This window comes from Crinia signifera, chromosome 1, assembly GCF_055691185.1.
Source record: "Crinia signifera chromosome 1, ASM5569118v1, whole genome shotgun sequence".
NCBI classification, from domain to species: Eukaryota; Metazoa; Chordata; class Amphibia; order Anura; family Myobatrachidae; genus Crinia; species Crinia signifera.
The window spans coordinates 256,719,489-256,737,373 of NC_139217.1; the positions used below are offsets into that span (position 1 = coordinate 256,719,489).

The 17,885-nt window shown below is 42.3% G+C and overlaps 1 protein-coding gene across 2 annotated transcripts in view; it reads right to left on the bottom strand.

Moving 5' to 3' along the window:
* Positions 1-12,246, bottom strand: part of MED26 (mediator complex subunit 26) — a 31,119-nt gene extending 18,873 nt beyond the window's left edge. The window contains exon 1 of one of the 2 annotated variants that reach the window (XM_083180736.1): positions 11,965-12,246. In XM_083180736.1, the coding sequence (XP_083036862.1) occupies positions 11,965-12,036 (72 nt within the window). In that variant the 5' untranslated portion in view covers positions 12,037-12,246. Of the gene's footprint in view, positions 1-11,621; positions 11,846-11,964 lie in introns of those variants that run through there. The other variant, XM_083180746.1, reaches the window with a different exon arrangement.
* Positions 12,247-17,885: the final 5,639 nt, after the last annotated feature.

A 17,885-nucleotide genomic window follows, 5' to 3' on the forward strand; every position in this document is an offset into this window, starting at 1 on the left:
AGCTGCAGTGAGCCCAAGACTTATGGATATAATTAATTGCACTTACAGATTTTTATTACAAAGAATACCTCATTTAAGCGCCTTCGTTTTTGGTTTACATAGAATTTGACGGCACATAAGAACCATTTGGCCCATCTAGTCTGCCCCTTTTTTATCCTTCAGGTAATCTCAACCCTTTTTAATCCTTATTTCTTTGTAAGGATATTCATATGCCTATCCCAAGCATGTTTAAATTGTTCTACTGTCTTAGCCTCTACTACCTCTGACGGGAGGCTATTCCACTACCCGTTCGGTGAAGTAATTCTTTCTAACATTTCCCCTGAACCTACCTCCCTCCAGCTTCAGTGCATGTCCTCGTGTTCTATTACTTCTTTTCCTTTTAAGAAAATTTCCCTCCTGTACCATGTTAAAACCCTTGATATATTTGAATATTTCTATCATGGTCCCCACTTTCCCTTCTCCAAACTATACATGGAGGTCATGCACCATTTTAGTTGCCCTTCTTTGTACACTCTCCAATGTATTTATATCCTTCTGAAGATATGGGGGGAAATTTACTAAGATGTGAAATACACTTCACAGGTCATGTTGCTATGAGCAACCAATCAGATCCGGTCTACTATCTTCTAGAGGGTGAAAAAGAAATAAGTAGATTCTGACTGGTTGCCCATAGCAACATGAAGTGTATTTCACATCTTAGTAAATTTCCCCCATGGTCTTCAAAACTGGACACAGTATTCCAGATGAGACCGTACCAATGACCTATAAAAGTGGCATTATTAAGTTTTTTCTATTACTGATTCCTCTCCCTATGCAACCAAGTATCTGACTAGCTTTCCTCATTGCTTTCCTGTCTTTAAGTCACTTGAAATAGTGACTCAGATCTCTTTCCTCCTCAGTAGTTTCCATTATAGTACCCTTGATACTTTATTGAGCCTTTGGGTTTTTGAGTCCCAAGTGCATAATTTTGCATTTTTTAGCATTAAACTGTAGTTGCCATTCTCTTGACCAATTCTCAAGTTTACCTAGATCATCAGTCATTTGATTTACCCCTCCTGGTGTGTCTAATCTGTTGCATATCTTTGTGTTTATTTATACTGTTTTGTATAGCCTGTTTTCTGTGTTACTAGGGCTGCTATTATTTGCTAGTTAGGATTCTTTTAAGGGCTATCTACATACCAGACAGAACATATAAGATGGCAGACTTTACATGTTTTTTCTGAAAGAGTAAGGAGACAGAAGCATCAAGTGAAATTTGAACAGTTAATAACCTCAAAAAAAGGTATTGATAGAGACTATTCTTCAATTTAGATCTTTTAACCCCTTCCCGACACATGACGTATATATACGTCATGACTTTAAACTGTCACCGCGTCTAGGGACGCGGTGACAGAGGGACGATGTCTGCTGTCCCTGACAGCAGACATGTCCCAGCATGCCCAGGGGGGGCGGCGATGCCTCCCCCCCTTCGGCGATCGCTGCGATTGGCTGTTCAATGTGAACAACCAATCGCAGTGTTTTCCTGTGTTACCGGCGAATCAGACGCTCGGTAACACAGGGATCAATCACCGCCGGGTGTGAGGGGGTCACCGGTGATGACCACACCTCACCCCACCTGCCCCCAAGGCTGTGATTGGTCTGTCGGACCGACGGACCAATCACAGCCATGGCGCGTGATTTAAACTAACGGTGACTGCGCTGCAGACGCCATTCCGGTCTGGAATTGCGTGCAGAGCGGTCACCGGCCACTCTGTCGTGCTATACATACCTGAACCTTGCCTGATACTTACCTGATCACTGCTGGTAGCGTGCTGCCAGCAGCTGGATGCTTCCTGGATCTTGTGACTTCCTGTGTCCTGCTGCTGCAGTGTCATAGAGTCACAGATCGTGAGAGATAGTGACAGAGAGTGACAGAGAGTGACAGAGAGTGCTATATTTTGTGTCTGCTGCACCCCTTTTGTGCTGATCAGTATATCTGTGCTGATCAGCAACTTTTTGGTTTTTTTTTTTTTTATATATATACCTGTCAGTTGCACCAAAGGTTGTGCTGCCTGTGCAACTGACTGCTGCCCCCCCTTTTGTGCTGATCAGTATAAATTAACTGATCAGCAACTTTTTGGGGGTGCAGGATTTTTTTTTTTTATATATACCCTGGGGTCTTGCTAATGCCACATAGCACCCACCATTCATTCCACCAGAATCTGAGCTGCAAAATCCAAAAATCACTCCTTCCCTTCTGAGTTCTGCCATGCACCCAACTGGTATTTTTTGGTCACATATGAGGCATTGCCATACTCGGGAGAAATTGGGGCACAGATTTTGGGGTGCTTTTTCTCCTTCATACCTTATGAAAATGAAAAATTTTGAGCCAGAACTGCATTTTTGTGTAAAAAATTTAATTTTTCATTTGCACAGCCCAGTTGTATCAAAATTGGTGAAAACCCTGGGGGTTTGAAATGTACACTATACCCCTAGTTGAATTCCCTGAGGGGTGTAGTTTGCAAAATGGGGTCACTTGTGGGGGGGTTCCACTGTATTGGTGCTTCGGGGGTCTTGCTAATGTGACATAGCACCCACCAACATTCCACCAGAATCTGTGCTGCAAAATCCAAATATCACTCCTTCCCTTCTGAGTCCTGCCATTTTTTGGTCACACATGAGGCATTGCCGTACTCGGGAGAAATTGGGGCACAGATTTTGGGGTGCTTTGTCTCCTTCATTCCTTGTGAAAATGAAAAATTTTGAGCCAGAACTGCATTTTTGTGTAAAAAATTTAATTTTTCATTTTCACTGCCCAGTTGTACCACAATTGGTGAAACCCCTGGGGGTTTGAAATGTACACTATACCCCTAGTTGAATTCCCTGAGGGGTGTAGTTTGCAAAATGGGGTCACTTGTGGGGGGGTTCCTAACTTTTAGCATCTTATGGTGCCTAGAAACCTACATGGTGCCTAAAAAATAATCTCATAAAAAGGAGGCTCCAAAATCAAGTAGGTGCTCCTTCTATTATGAAGCCTGTGGTTTGGTCAACGTGCACACTAGGGCCACATATAGGATATTTATGAAAACAAAAGAATTGGGGGAATCAATTTTTAGTCACATTTCTCTAGTAAAATCTACTGTGTTCCTTAGAAAAATGTATTAAAATTGCAAATCTGCAAAAAAAATGAAATTTTGAAATTTCACCTACACTTTGTTTTAATTCCTGTGAAACACCTAAAGGGTTAACAAACTTCCAAAATGCTGTTTTGAATACTGTGAGGGGTGCAGTTTTTGAAATGGCATCATTTATGGGGGTGTCTCACATACAAGTCCCTCAAAGTCACATCAGAACTGAACTGGTCCCTAAAAAAAAATCAGTGTTTGAAATTTTCTTGAAAATTTGAGAATTTGCTATTCATATTTTAAGCCTCCTAGTGTCCAAAAAAATTAAAAGGAGGCTGAAATAATGATGGAAACATAAAGTAGACATATGGTCTATGTTAGTTATTAACTATTTTGAGTGGTATGATTATTTGTCTCACAAGCAGAAAATTTAACATTTTGAAAATTGCTAAATTTTCCATTTTTTTACGACATTTTGGCATTTTTCACAAAAAAACACAGACTGTATCGACCCAAATTTACCACTAATTTGAAGTACAATGTGTCACGAGAAAACAATCTCAAAATCACTGGGATAAGAAAAAGCAAAAAAAAGTTATCCCCACATAAAGTGATACATGTCAGATTTGAAAAAAAGGGCTCTGTCAGGAAGGCAAAAACATGCTGCGTCAGGAAGGGGTTAAAAGCAGAAACCCGCTACTGGTGGGATAAGATTACCCTACAAAAATATATCAAAACTAAAAGGATACCCAGGGGTCTGAGGATCTTCAAGACACTATCATTTGTTGAGAATGAGGTCCTCAGAGAGAAATGGGATACAACTAGACCACTGCGCCTTGTCACTCATGGAATTATCCCTGCCCAACATTAAATGCCAATTTATATAACACCATTCATTAAGCACAGCTGTACAAAGAGTATACAATCATTTACAATCAATGCCCGTCAAACTAGAAACCACAATCTAAGGTTCCTACATTTCTAGCACACATTTTGTCACAGACAACTTAGCACAATATTATGTTTTTGTACTAGAAGGGGAAACCAGAGAACTTAGAAGAAACCCACGCAAAAGGAGAGAATACACAAATAGCCAAGGTTGTAATTAAATACAACACTCCAGGGCTGTATGCAACACTATTCTTCCTGTATTAAAATAAGAAATATATATATATATATATATATATATATATATACACATATACATACACACACACACACAAACTATCCTCACATTATGCATAAGAACTTGACAATGCACACACACAAAACAGAGAGTAGACACAAATGACACTTTCTGAAAGGGTCCAAAACCTTAGGCCCCTTTACACTTGTCCAACAAGTTGGACCTGATTGACTCGAGATTTATCCTATATGCAGGAGGATCAATCTCTTGGTTATACCCAATGGCACAATATTGTGCATTGTGTCCTACACATCAGATTTTTTAAGATAAATTGACTCAATCCACCTGAATTGGGTCAAATCTCACAAAATCTCACAAGTGTAAGGGGCCCTATATTCTAAATTAGGGGATACAAAACTGGGTGCTGCAAGGCACTTACAAGTTGCTGGTCAGGGACCAAATTAAGTTATTTATGGCTAATGTGAGACAAAAATCAGTGCTGGTGGCTGCCAATCATAATATATGTATAGGCTTAAAGCTGAACTCTGACCACCACCACATAACTGAACCAAGTGTGATTAAACACAATTTACTTATACCAGGGCTCGACAAACCCCAGGTCGCCACGGCGACCAGATTCTGCTTCCTGGCGACAAGATTTTTTTTGGGGGGAGGAAGCAGAATCTGGTCATGGCCGGCCGGGTGCACTTGCGGTAACAGCCACAACTCACCCGGCTGTATGAGAGAGCAGAGCACTGCAGGTCCACCGTGGCTATTACAATACTCGAGCCGGCGGGGGCGTGGCCTAATCACTGTGCACCACTGCACTGAGCTCCTGCGTGCTGATCCCCGCTGGCCCGCTGCGTCTGATCTGTCTTCCGGGTACCAGCTGCCGTATCCCGGCGGCCTGCACACCAGGTCCCCTGCTGCCTTCACACTGGGACTCCCGCTGACTCCTTCACTGTCTGCAGTTCCCAGGCAGCCGGGGGTGCTGGAGCTAGCCGCCGTCCACTCCCTGTGGGGCAGGGACTGCTGGCTGGTCAGCAATGTGTGACAGCAGCTGAACAATGGCTCCCAGGCGAGGGCTCTAAGAACTGGCTGCTGCACCTTGAGGCAGGTGCTGCCCTCCTGCCTGCTCTGCTGCCACTGTATTGCACCAAGAGAGTGGACCTGCTGTCTGTGAGGTTCAGTCAGGTGCTCTTAGGACTCCCTCTACCTGCCAATCTGGTGAGTCCACTGTCCCTTTTATCTAACTAAAGCTGATTCTCCCCCCCCCCCCCAGCTTCTGCCAGACCTCAGACTTCTACTAATGTAATTCTGATTACATTTTTATCGTATGTGCATATGCAGACGCCTGTTGCAAGCGGGCATGGCGGACTGCCTGTTCAAGGTCCCGCTAGTACCTAGTAGTGCGGGTGGGGGGCAGAGCCCATAGGAACGCCCAGCGTTTTATGGGCTTTTCCATGCAAATGGCCCAGTGGTGCGGGGGGCGGGCATCTGACATCAACAGGTGTCAGCTGCCCACCTGCTTACCGTGCAGGGCGCTCATAGATGTGAAACACCAGAGAGGTGTCTCAGATCAGTGAGCACTGCAGAAATCATTCGATGGTAGGTGACCATCGAATGATTGCCTCCCTGCATGCAAGCTGCGAATGGATGTTTATAATAAGCATCCATTCGCACGCAGGCGGGGATTTTTGGCAGACACTGTCCCTATCTTTTTTTTCTGGCTCCTAAACTTTCATCCTGGCTCCAAGATTTTTAAGAAATTTGTCAAGCCCTGACATACTATTTATTCTCAATAATGCTACTTTTACAGCAATATCCCAGATCAGACTATTTGAAAACACTTTTCCAGTCTGGATCGGATTCGGGATTCACTGCATCAACCTGGGATATACCAGGGATTGCATTGTTCACACAGCCGTGGAAAGCCTCAGACTGGGACCCTTGTAGTACTTATGTCACACTGAAGGAAAACCCAGCACTCAAGAAAGCTGCTGGACTTCCAACCTCCCATGAATAGTTAAGAAGAAAGAGCGCTATTCAAAAAAAAATAAAAAAAAAATTATATAAAAAAATTAAAATAAAGGAAAATGATCTCTCTCAACAATACAAATACTTAAAGAAACATTTAAAACCACAAACTGGTCATTAATGGCAATTCTGGTGCATATATGCCTCAAAAGAAGGGGATCAAAGTCCGTAATTTGTAAAAATTTCAGATAACATAGCCTGCAGAGTTTCCCTCAGAAATATTTGCCCAAGTTCTGTAATTTAGTGTCCAATTTTATTCACAAGTATAGCATATGTACTCCTCAGCATAACCTGGTGATGTGCCCCAAATTCCCTATAAAAGGGAGTCTCTCCAGAGAAGTGTGCTGTCAGCTAGCACAATTGGTAGAAGTTACCAGGGCACAGTTAATACAAGCTTGTAAATGTGCTGCGGTTTTTCCAGCACAAATAGCAGTGTCTCATCTGCCCCTGATCGACAGCCCTCAGCCTGGTCCAAGATGCATGTACCACTGTGCGGTCAGAGTTTGTGAAGTGTCCGGCTACTCAACCTCACTCTGGAGGGATCCGGATACCAGCAGGCTCCGGATGTTGTGTAGTGGAGAGCTGTCACGAGCAGGCAGCTCAGGATTCTTTCCCCCTCCTGTTTTTCCCCTGAACAAAAAGCTCAGGAGTCTAGCATGACAGGTGAGGCTGAAAAAGGAGAGTGCCGGGTAAAGTCTGCGGCAAGCAGTAAGTGAATTCACTGGCACCAGAACATCTGTGCGGCAAATGGACCCTGAACACAGGCATCCATTCACCTCCTCCCCAGCACCACTGCTGTCTCCATAGTACAGCAGTAGGGGCTACATGTGCCCTGTCCCAGCCTCTGGATTGAATGCAGGATGCTGAAGTCAGGCGGGATGGGCTCATCCATTGATGTAAACGGGTCCTGGGTCTGATGACCCTGGTTACCATTTTACACTGCCCCTGAACACAGTCACTCCTGTTCAGCCCACTGGCAATAACCTGGGAAATTAGCTTAATTTAGAAGTGGGTATAAGAAACATTTCTATGGGGTGCAGTGAAAACAAATGCTGCGATTCAAGTAAAGTCTGCTATGAACAAACATAAAAATTCACATCAGAACCCATAACAGTTCACATTTCCCAGATATGCAAGCTGGTGCACTGGTATATTCATTACTAAAGCTGGGTAAACACTACTCCAGGCTTTCCCAACCTCACTCCTCAAGGGAAAATAAAGGCCCATACACACTAGAAGATATGAAAACATATTGGTGAACAATTTCCCTTGAGCTGAGCAGGAAAGATATCTTAAATACACAATGAAAGATTTTAATGAAAGACAAAATATATTGGCACAAATCTTCCGAGACACGCCAGTGACTGCATATTTAAATAATGGCCTGATTTGAAACCCTGAAATTTCAATAAAAGGGCTAGCCAATATACATGTAGGCTATATTTTACACACTGCCATACATGTTAGCTATACTTTGGCGGCAGCATGTAAAATGTTGCGTACATGTACGCTGTATTTTACAAGGTGCAATATGTGTAGGCTGTATTTTACACGCCGACTGCCTCATGTATTGCAGCTTGTAAAATATAGCCTACATGTATGGTGTATTTTACACACTACTGACAAAGTATAGCTTACACGTATTGCACATGGTATGATACAGCGTTCATGTACGCTATATTTTACACGCTGCAATACGTGTAGGCTGTAGGGAGGGTGCATTATACAAACATTGGTGGCTAGTGGGCTATAAAGTGACCCATGACATATGGAATTCCATGCCGCTCTTATTATAAACATATGGTACTTATTTCCTAGCACGGCGCCCGCGATTTTGATTGTATTGATCGGGTCGGAAAAATTGCGGCGATCGCATCACATGCCAACCAAATCAAATGCAATGCGATCGACCCGATTTTTACATTGGAATCAATGTAAAATGGTCCCCGAGACCCGATTTTACATTGATTATAATGTAAAACCCCCAAAATCCCCCATTTTAATAGAAAACCCCCCTCATGTTTTAAATGCCCTCCCCAATGTTAATGCCACCCGGAAGCGTGGCGAGCGCAGCGGTACGCGTCCTCCGACCTTTTCATACCCCCTCTATCCACGTCGGCGTGGAGTTGATTCTATAAAGTGTGGCGAGCGCAGCGAGCCCCGCAAGGGGACGCACATAACTTCACAGGTATACGCGTCCCCTCGCGGGGTTCGCTGCGCTCGCCACACTTTATAAAAATCAACTCCACGCCGACGTGGATAGTGGGGGTATGAAAAGGTCGTTGGACGCGTACCACCGCCCTCGCCATGCTTCGGGTTCACGTCAATAGTAGTGGGGGGGGGGGGGGGGGGGCATTAACCATACTTTATCAACATACTCAATGAGAAATTGGCCATATAGGCCCATTTCCCATTGTTCCCTATGTAAAATCGTGTTGATCGCATCGCGGCCCATTATAATGGGCCGCGACCAACCCGATTTTGACTTGAAAAAATAATTTAACATTATTCTCTATGGGAAAATCGCGTTGATCGCGTCGGTCGCATCGCGGCCCATTGTAATGAGCCGCGATCAACGTGATTTTCTCTTTCACCGCCAAATTAGCAAGCTTTATAGCACCTTAAAAATGATCTAATGGTATACATCCAATATTTTACCTTATTTCAATTGCCATTATGCTTGGTAGAGCACAGATTCTTTAATGTGCAACACACTGAGGTTGTGCATATCCATAAAGATAGCAAATATCAGGGGCAATTAATTATATTTGGTGCCCTTAGCAAACACTAGACCAGGGGTTCTCAAAATATTTTGCTCTGGGACCCCATAAGACAATAAAAATGACAAGACCCCAGCAAGTTACTGCAAAGGGCATCACATGTGTAGTCAGCAGACAGCACATGCATGGCAGCATTGTGGAGGCACAAAATGAGACAATCCAACAGACTCCTTGAAATCACTGACAGATTAGAAAAGTCATCAGCCTGATGGTCAGCAACATAGAGTCACGACCCCATGCTGAGGTCGGGACCCACTGCACTAGACGACATTTTAAATATTGTGCACTTTAATTACGTTTTCGTGTTTGTCGGCCAGTGTGTTCACATTAGGGGCCTGATTCACACCAGATTGCTTAGCTGTGATTATTCGGAGCCTAGGGATCAGGGAATCGCCGCCCTAGTCTATCACTGCTTCTGTGCACAGCTGTGAATTCATTTGCAGCCGTACACCCAGGCGGAAAACAATTCACAATTACTCACCATCTAATCTTTCCCCCCTGTTCACAGCTTCCAAGGCTTGACTTAATTGGTGCTGGTAAAATCCCTCAGTGTCCGCACTTTAATCGATTGTCTAGTTCAAGGGAAATTGTGAGCAACAATAGTTTTCATGATGTCTAGATTGTACCCAGCTTAAAAGGCAAGACTGGCACTAGCACCCAAAATAGAGTTCACTGTTACACCCCAGGAGGATGCAAGCAGAAATCTGCAGTAAGAGCAGTCTCTGGCCTGGGTTACCAGCACTGTATACGGGTGGACCAAAGATGAGATAAAGCAAGTGAGAACAGTAACTCCAGATTTGCAGTTTGTCTTTATTCAGCACCTTTTGCTGTGTACACACGGAGCAATATGATCACTGGCAATATAGCAATCATAATGCTCAGTGTTTTCTGTATTCAGCAGCGACCAGAGATGGTCGCTGATTAAAATGAAACACTGCTGGGAAAAAAGGCAGGGGAAGTCACTGGTCTCTCCGACCAGCTACCATTAGGGGACTGAAACCGGGAGCGCACACCCGGCGATTTATCGCCGGTGCACACTCCAATTGCTGGCAATATGGTCGACCATATTGCCAGCGATTTTATGCCCATGTTTACCCACCTTAAAAGATGTATCAGTAACAGTAAGTTAATATATGGTACATTACCATTTCTTTAATATACAGCTTAACGATTGACAATGTCAATAGAAGAAAAGATGTCACTATAAAAATAAGTAATATTCAGCAAACATACACTACATTTTTTGCCTTCACAGATCTTCAGAGACCTAACTAAATGTCGCCAAATTCCTATAGGTTAACGGCTCATACAATGAATGATAATCATTTCGATACTATGAGGTATAAACCATTCAGAATAATCAGTGTATAGACATGAAAATCTTTCACAGAATAAAGAAAACGGTTGAAAGTTTAAATTTGTAACACTATCCGATCATTTTTCAGCCGAGTCCATGCTATGAAATTGTCTAGTGCCGATACATGGTCAATGAACATCATCTTCCATTGATCCTCCCCTTGATTTTGTTTTGGATAGTCTTCAGAATCAGTCTAGTGGCCAGTATTACTATTCTGCTGTCATATGTTGTAATGTCTATCAACAAGTATGAGTTATATTGGGTACTGAGTATGCTAACTGGCAGTAAAGGGTACATTTACTAAGATGGGATGTTGCCCATAGTAACCAATCAAATGCTATATTTTATCTTCTAGAAGGTGCAAAATAAGTAGAAGGTGATTGGTTGCTATGGGCAACAGTACTCGTGTTTCAGTAAATTTACCCCACAGATTTAATCTTGATGGTTTAAAGCCACACAAATAAGTGTTTCATATTAATATCAATGCACATTGATCTTGCCTGCCTAAATATGAAGACCCTAAACAAATAAAAAACCCATGCAAGGGGTCCAAGTACTTGATTATCTCCAGTTATCCAAAGTAAGCTTTGCAGAACAGGATTCAGAGCGAAGGCTTGGAACACCATGGCTTCAACATCAAATGGCATAGAAATAAAAAACTAAATAAATGGAGGCATGACGTTTGGACAATCAGGACACTGTGCTCTAAGTGACTACACAGATGTCAATGAGGAAAATATGCCGGGCACCTGACCTACAGAAGTAGTGACTGTCACGGACACACAGTGGTCATGCTCAGCATACCTACGGCGCTTGGACCAAGGTATATAAAGCTTTCCTCATCTACACGTTAGAAGACACATTCCTGGGGGTGACTCGCATACAGCACTGACCCTGCACACACCGGGTACATGATGACACAGTCATGCGGGGGTCAGGCAGCCAGTATACAGGAAGGGAACACACGCCGCAGCAGCGACTCAGTCTGTACACATACCGGGCACACGGACTACAATCATCATCCTGCTCCCTGCCAGCTGAGCTCCTCCTCCAAGGGCAAGCTGAATCTGACCGGCAGGAGCTAGGCCTCAACCGCGGTCTTTCCTAGAAGTTACAGAACACCAGTGACGGGCGCGGGCAGGGAGCGGGTAACGGGCCACCATGTTGAGCACGAGGCAGATTACAAGACCCCCGGCACTGGCAGCACAAGGGCTTACCCACTGTCACAGTGTCCGTGCTGTGTACGGGCCGGATCCTCCGCTTCCCGGCGGTGCTGCTCGTGTACACTCACCCCCCAGCAACAGGTCTCCAGGCCGGCCCCGCACATGCCTGACACCTGCTGTCACTCGCCGCTGCCCGGTGTCACGCGCGGCTATGTCACCGCGCCAGGCTGTCACGGGGCTGAGAAGAGAGTGACCGGACGTTACCGGTCCCCTGCCACGGGACCATAGCCGGCCGCTGGGTGGTGAGATGCCCTATCCCGCTACATCGCTCTGCGGCTTCCCGGTCCCCCACAGCTGGCAGCCACCCGCCCGCCCAGCACCCCGGCCCGCCACTCACATTGCTGTGCGGATCGATGGCCTGCAGCAGCCTCTCCCTGATCTCCCGCGGGGATACCGGAGCCGCTGTCATTGCCTCTGTCCGGGGATCACTGCGGAGGGCGGCGCGGCATGTTCCCGGAGAGGGAGGGACACAGTTGCCCGGCGGGTACCGGGAGTCCTGGATACCGGAGACTCCCAGACGCGTCTCTCCAGCTGGAGTGGAGCGACCGGGAGCCCCGAGGCACGACGGGAAATCCGCCGCCGCACGCTTTGTGACGCCACAGAGGCGACGTCCTTGCGTCACAATTCCTTTGGGCAGCACGCACGTCACGCACAGACGTTTGCACGTAAGCCCCCTCCCCCAAAGCGGAAGTGTCAAGAGCTGTAGCATTATAGCATAGAGAGCTGTCAAGGTTCAGTCTGTTCTGACTGTCTGTGCTGCTGGGCAGCAGCCACTCACTCACACACAGGCGCTATATACATCCGTGTGGGGCCTAGTAACATGGTCAGAGAGCAAGCTCTTGCGCTGCAGGGACAATTGTAGAATGTCATTTATTTATACACCTTATGTGACTGTACCTATTATACAATAACATGCAAAAGGTATGGTTAAAGGATTAAATAAAAATCTCAAAAATGAGAAGGAAGGAAGGGAGGGAGGGGATGTACACATTTACAAAATGAGAGGTAGAATCTGACTGATATGGGTAACCATGTTTAGAAGGTTTCATGTAGCTCACCCTGCCCTCTCATCTTTTTATGCATGCCACCATTACCTCATAGCAACCTTAAAATATAGTCTCTGGAGATTTATGGATGTGCGGGATGCCAACTGATCTCGGATGTTTTTTTAAATAAGCAATACTTTACAATGCAAAACCATACTTGTAAATGATTGCCTCTTTAAAAAAAAAAATATTCAAGATCGGCCAGCATCCAACATGTCCAGAGATTTTGGACTGCATTACATCCTGCCCATTATGTCAAATTATTATCCCCATTAGACAGTTTTTGGTGCTGTTTTAATCTTTAACATTAATTTTTTATGCATCCTGGTCAGGTAGTCACATCATAACTTTTTCACAGCTAGCCTTCAAATGTATAGGTAGTGGAGTTAGTTACATTTATCCTTCATTAAAATACATTTCCAGCTTTTAGAGTACTTGCATGGAATAATTTAAAATCCATTATTACACTTTAAAATCTATATCCTGTGTATACAGATTTCATAGTCTTGTGCTTTATGTGATTCTAATTATCGCCGGAAAGCGGGGGATCTGGCCCATACACAGTGGGTGAGCCCTTGTGCTGTCAGGGTCTTGTCATCTGCCTCGTGCTCCACATTGTGGCCTGATACTCTCTCCCTGCCCACGCTGCTCACCGGTGTCCTGTAACTTCTATGAGGGACCGCGTCGGAGTCCTAGCTCTGATTCAATCATTTAAAATCCATTATTGCACTTTAAAATCTATATCCTGTGTATACATGATTACATCATTTGAAATGTCCTAATCCAGTCTATATAGATTTCATAGTCTTGTGCTTTATGTGATTTTGATTATCATTCTACATTTTTTAAGTGCACTTGTACATGTTCATTTTAATATGGAATTCCATATATTTTTATTTTAATCCTAAAATTAAAATATGTTTGTCAAATAAACCACTCCTATTGTATTCAATTTTATATAATTTCATATAGTCTAACAGCCCCAAATGACATTATATTTGGGGCTGACAACCTCTGTACCAGCTGCAGATAGTAGCACACCCATCTTCCTCTTTTTTTTTCTTGTGATCAGTATCATTTCTGGAAATAAATTGTTTAATACACTAAAATACCAAATAATAACAACATATAAATTTCACCAATTATATAAAATATTAAACCACAAATAAAATGATTTTTAATTGAAAGTATTATACCATTATAAAACTGCTCCCATCATAATCCAACTACAGTACAACCAAATGATCCACTCATTGGGTGTAAAATATACTTTTTTCAAATTTATTTTATTCAAGTAGCAGATATATTTTGTTTGTGTTTTAATCAAGACATTTAAATGTTTTTGTTTTTTTAAATGATTTACCCCGAGGTTGCTGTAAGTGGTGTACACATGGTTTTTCGCCATTGTATGAACAATTTAAAAAAAAACAACAACCATATCACATATTTTTAGGCCCCATAAGGGATTTATTTGAAGAAGGCTTGAAGTAGATGTCATATTCGGAAACACTAGAACAGTGGTAGCCAACCCTAGCCCTCGAGAGCTACCAACAGTTCACATTTTCCAGACAACCTAGCTGCTGCACAGGTGCACTCATTACTAGCTGACACATTTTAAAAGATACACAGATGATGTATCACTTGTGAGGAGACCTGCAAAACATGCACTGTTGGTAGCTCTCGAGGACTAGGGTTGGCTACCCCAGCACTAGAACATGTGTCTTCAAACTGTGGCTATCCAGATATTGTGGAACTACATGTCCCAGTATGCCATGACAGTTTTGGCATGCTCTTATAGGAAAAATGTGGCAATGCATGCTGGAACATGTAGTTTCACAACATCTGGAGGGCCACAGTTTGAAGACCCATGCACTAGAAGAATGCAATTAGCTTCTGGGATAACAATTACCCATGTAGGCCGATACAATTAGTGGAGTTTACTTTCTCGCAGTAAGAGACAGAATTGTTTTTTGCCCCACAGCTGAAAGGAAAAGGCTATGCGAAAAAAAACTCCTTCAGGGATTTAACACAAGAGAAAACCCATTGATTAAGCATTTTATACATAATCAATAACCCAGGGTCAGTTTTATTGCATAGTTCTGGGTGTTAAACCGGTTGTATTTCTCTGTGCCGCAAAGCCCATGGCTAATTGGATTCCCTCTTGGGAGTAAAGTTAGAAGGGTGATCCATAACAAAAAATTAAGTTCTAACTATCATTTTGTAGAACATTAAAGAGGTTAGCCAACATCTTATTTTCCCTATATTATTTTTTTATTACGTTTCTTATATAGCGCAACTATAGGGGAAAGGCAGAAATTAGAAATACACACAAAACACCAGGTAATTTTCAGGCAACAATTTCAAAATGGAGGAATCCAATAACCAGTCCCTTTAAATATAATTATGGCTATACTTTTAAACTTGTTTTTGTACCTAGTTTAAAAAAAAGAACCACTCTTTTACTAATCATGGATCATCAAACAGTTATACTACATTGAAGTGCTGCTTCTTTAAATTGCTAATTCATTTGTGTTGGCAAAATGCTATACTTCCAACATATGCAAGCACTATAGTGATGTATTTACACTGAAGACAAGGAAGAGGTATTTCTATATTGCAATAGCACACAATCTGGGTGACATTTGACTGTTAAAGTATCCTTCAGATAACATTTATTAGATGATTTCGATTTGTTGCCTTTAGAGACAGCACAACTTAACTGCTTTAACAGCTATATCAGACTCAGCAAGAGGACTTTTATTTTAGATGACAGTGGTATAACTACCATTTAGTTACTTCTACTTGTAAACACGCTTTGCAAGTACATTGAAGCTGCAATAGGTAGTGCATAATCTGCAAATATCTGTTCTGCAATAGTAAGGTCTGGCCGGGTGTCGACAATGACATGTTTAACAGGAGTTTTTCTTATTTTTGTGGTGGCAACGTCTACTGAGCACATGGACTCCAATTAATGTACGGCTTTACACGCAATACTTCGGACCAGGTGCCACGCTGCACTTGGCACACTTTACACACCGTTATCAGTTGTCCACGTGAATGGGTAAGTATGAAAAATTTAAAAAAAAAATGAAAAAAATCCCTAAAACCCCCCCCCAAAAAAACATAGCCATATCAACCTTTCCACCATGTCAATCAAAAGGTATTGATATAGTATGCAGATCCTGAGTGGCCAAGTCACCTATGTTGCTGGGAAGAATTTCTGATAGCAGCAAAACATATGAGACAAGAAGAGCCATATGTAGTCAATGTTTTTAATAGATCATCCTTTTATTAAAGCTATCCATTTTGTGTTACATAGAAACATAGAATTTGACGGCAGATAAGAACCACTTGGCCCATCTAGTCTGCCCCCTTTTTTAAACATGTTACCTCAAACCATATTTGATCCTTATATTTTTGTAATGATAACTATATGCTTATCCCAAGCATGTTTAAATTGTTCTACTGTATTTGCGTCTACCACCTCTGATGGGAGGCTATTCCACTTATCCACTACTCTTTCTGTGAAGTAATTCATCCTCAAATTTGCCTGAATCTTCCTCCCTCTAGTGTCAGTGCATGTCCTCATGTTCTGTTGCTTCCTGTGAAGAATGTCTCCCACCTGTACCTTGTTAAAACCCTTGATTTATTTGAAAGTTTCTATCATGTCCCCCATTTCCCTTCTCTGCTCTAACCTATACATATTGAGATATTTTAGTTTTTCCTGGTATGTTTTGTGATGTAGGCCATGCACCATTTTAGTTGTCCTTCTTTGTACAGTCTCTAATGTAGTTAAATCCTTCTGGAGCTACCCTGTTGCATACCTTTGTGTCATCTTAGATACATATTGAGCTAAATTGTACTGTATACTAACAATTTTAATACTCAATGAGTAATCTTAGGCCATGTAGAGAAATGCCCAGTGAAATACCATCCATGTCTTTTTGAACGTAGTGAATTATGCCCTTTTCCAAATTATTTATTTTAAATAAAAGTCCTGGTATCAGTGTATTAATTAATAACCAAACTATTATGACATTATAGCTGAAATGGGCTGAACAACAACTGACCCACCAATTCAGGGACAAAGAGAACATAAAAATCTAAAAGAGTATTACAGAAGTAAAGCATCATATATACATAAAAGAAGCAATATAAAGTATCCACGGCATAGAATAAATATATTTAACCTTTTGGAGTCCAAGGGTTTTTTTTGCAATTCAAACAGTCTGATTTAAATGTTTAAATTAATAAAAAATTTATATATATATATATATATATATATATTAGAGATATATATCTCTATATCTATCCGTGATGGACTGGCACTCGCTCTTGCCGTTTCTTAAAGGGTTCCGGTGCCTCCAGCTGGCATTTTTAAAGTAGTAGAAATAAGTGGCACTCGGACACTTGGTCTGGTGCAAATCCAACGTTTCGAGGGTGAGATGACCCCGTTTAAATGCATGTTCATACACTTGTTCTGCACCTTGAAAACGGGGACATCACACCCCCGAAACATCAAATTTATTTGCACCATGTTGATTGGATAAAATCTTTTGCACCAGACCAAGTCTCCGAGTGCCACTTATTTCTACTACACACACACACACATACATACATATATATATATATATATATATATATATATTTTATTATTATTAAAAAATGGTCTGCATTTACAGTTGAATGATGTGTAGTCAGGCTCAACAGCCCTAGCCCTAATAGCAGATCCAATGGGGAGCCACTTTAAAATAAGAACATTAACATTGTTCAACATTAAATGTAGACCATTTTTGAATAAAAAAAAAATGGACTGCAAAGGATAATGTTCTTATTTTAAAGTGGCTCACCATTTTATCTGCTACTAGCGCTAGGGTTGTTGAGCCTGACTAGGCGTTGGACTTGAAAGGGTTAAAGGTCATAGGGGGGGTATGATTTGACTATTCCCTGGGATTCTCATTTGCAGATTTGGGTCTTTAAAAAAGCCAAATCTGCATTTTCGAAAACAGATGCTAAACAGATGCTAAATTTCCAAAATTACCTTCCGTTTTCTGTAAACAATCCGACCCCCCCCCCCCCCCTGAAAAGATGGAATGCAAATGCCATCTATTATTTGTAGACACGGATGCTATTTCACCATTTTCCCATGGAATAGTAACATTGAATACCCCCCAAAGACTGAAAAAAAAAAAATACTTCTTGGGAGCGGAAC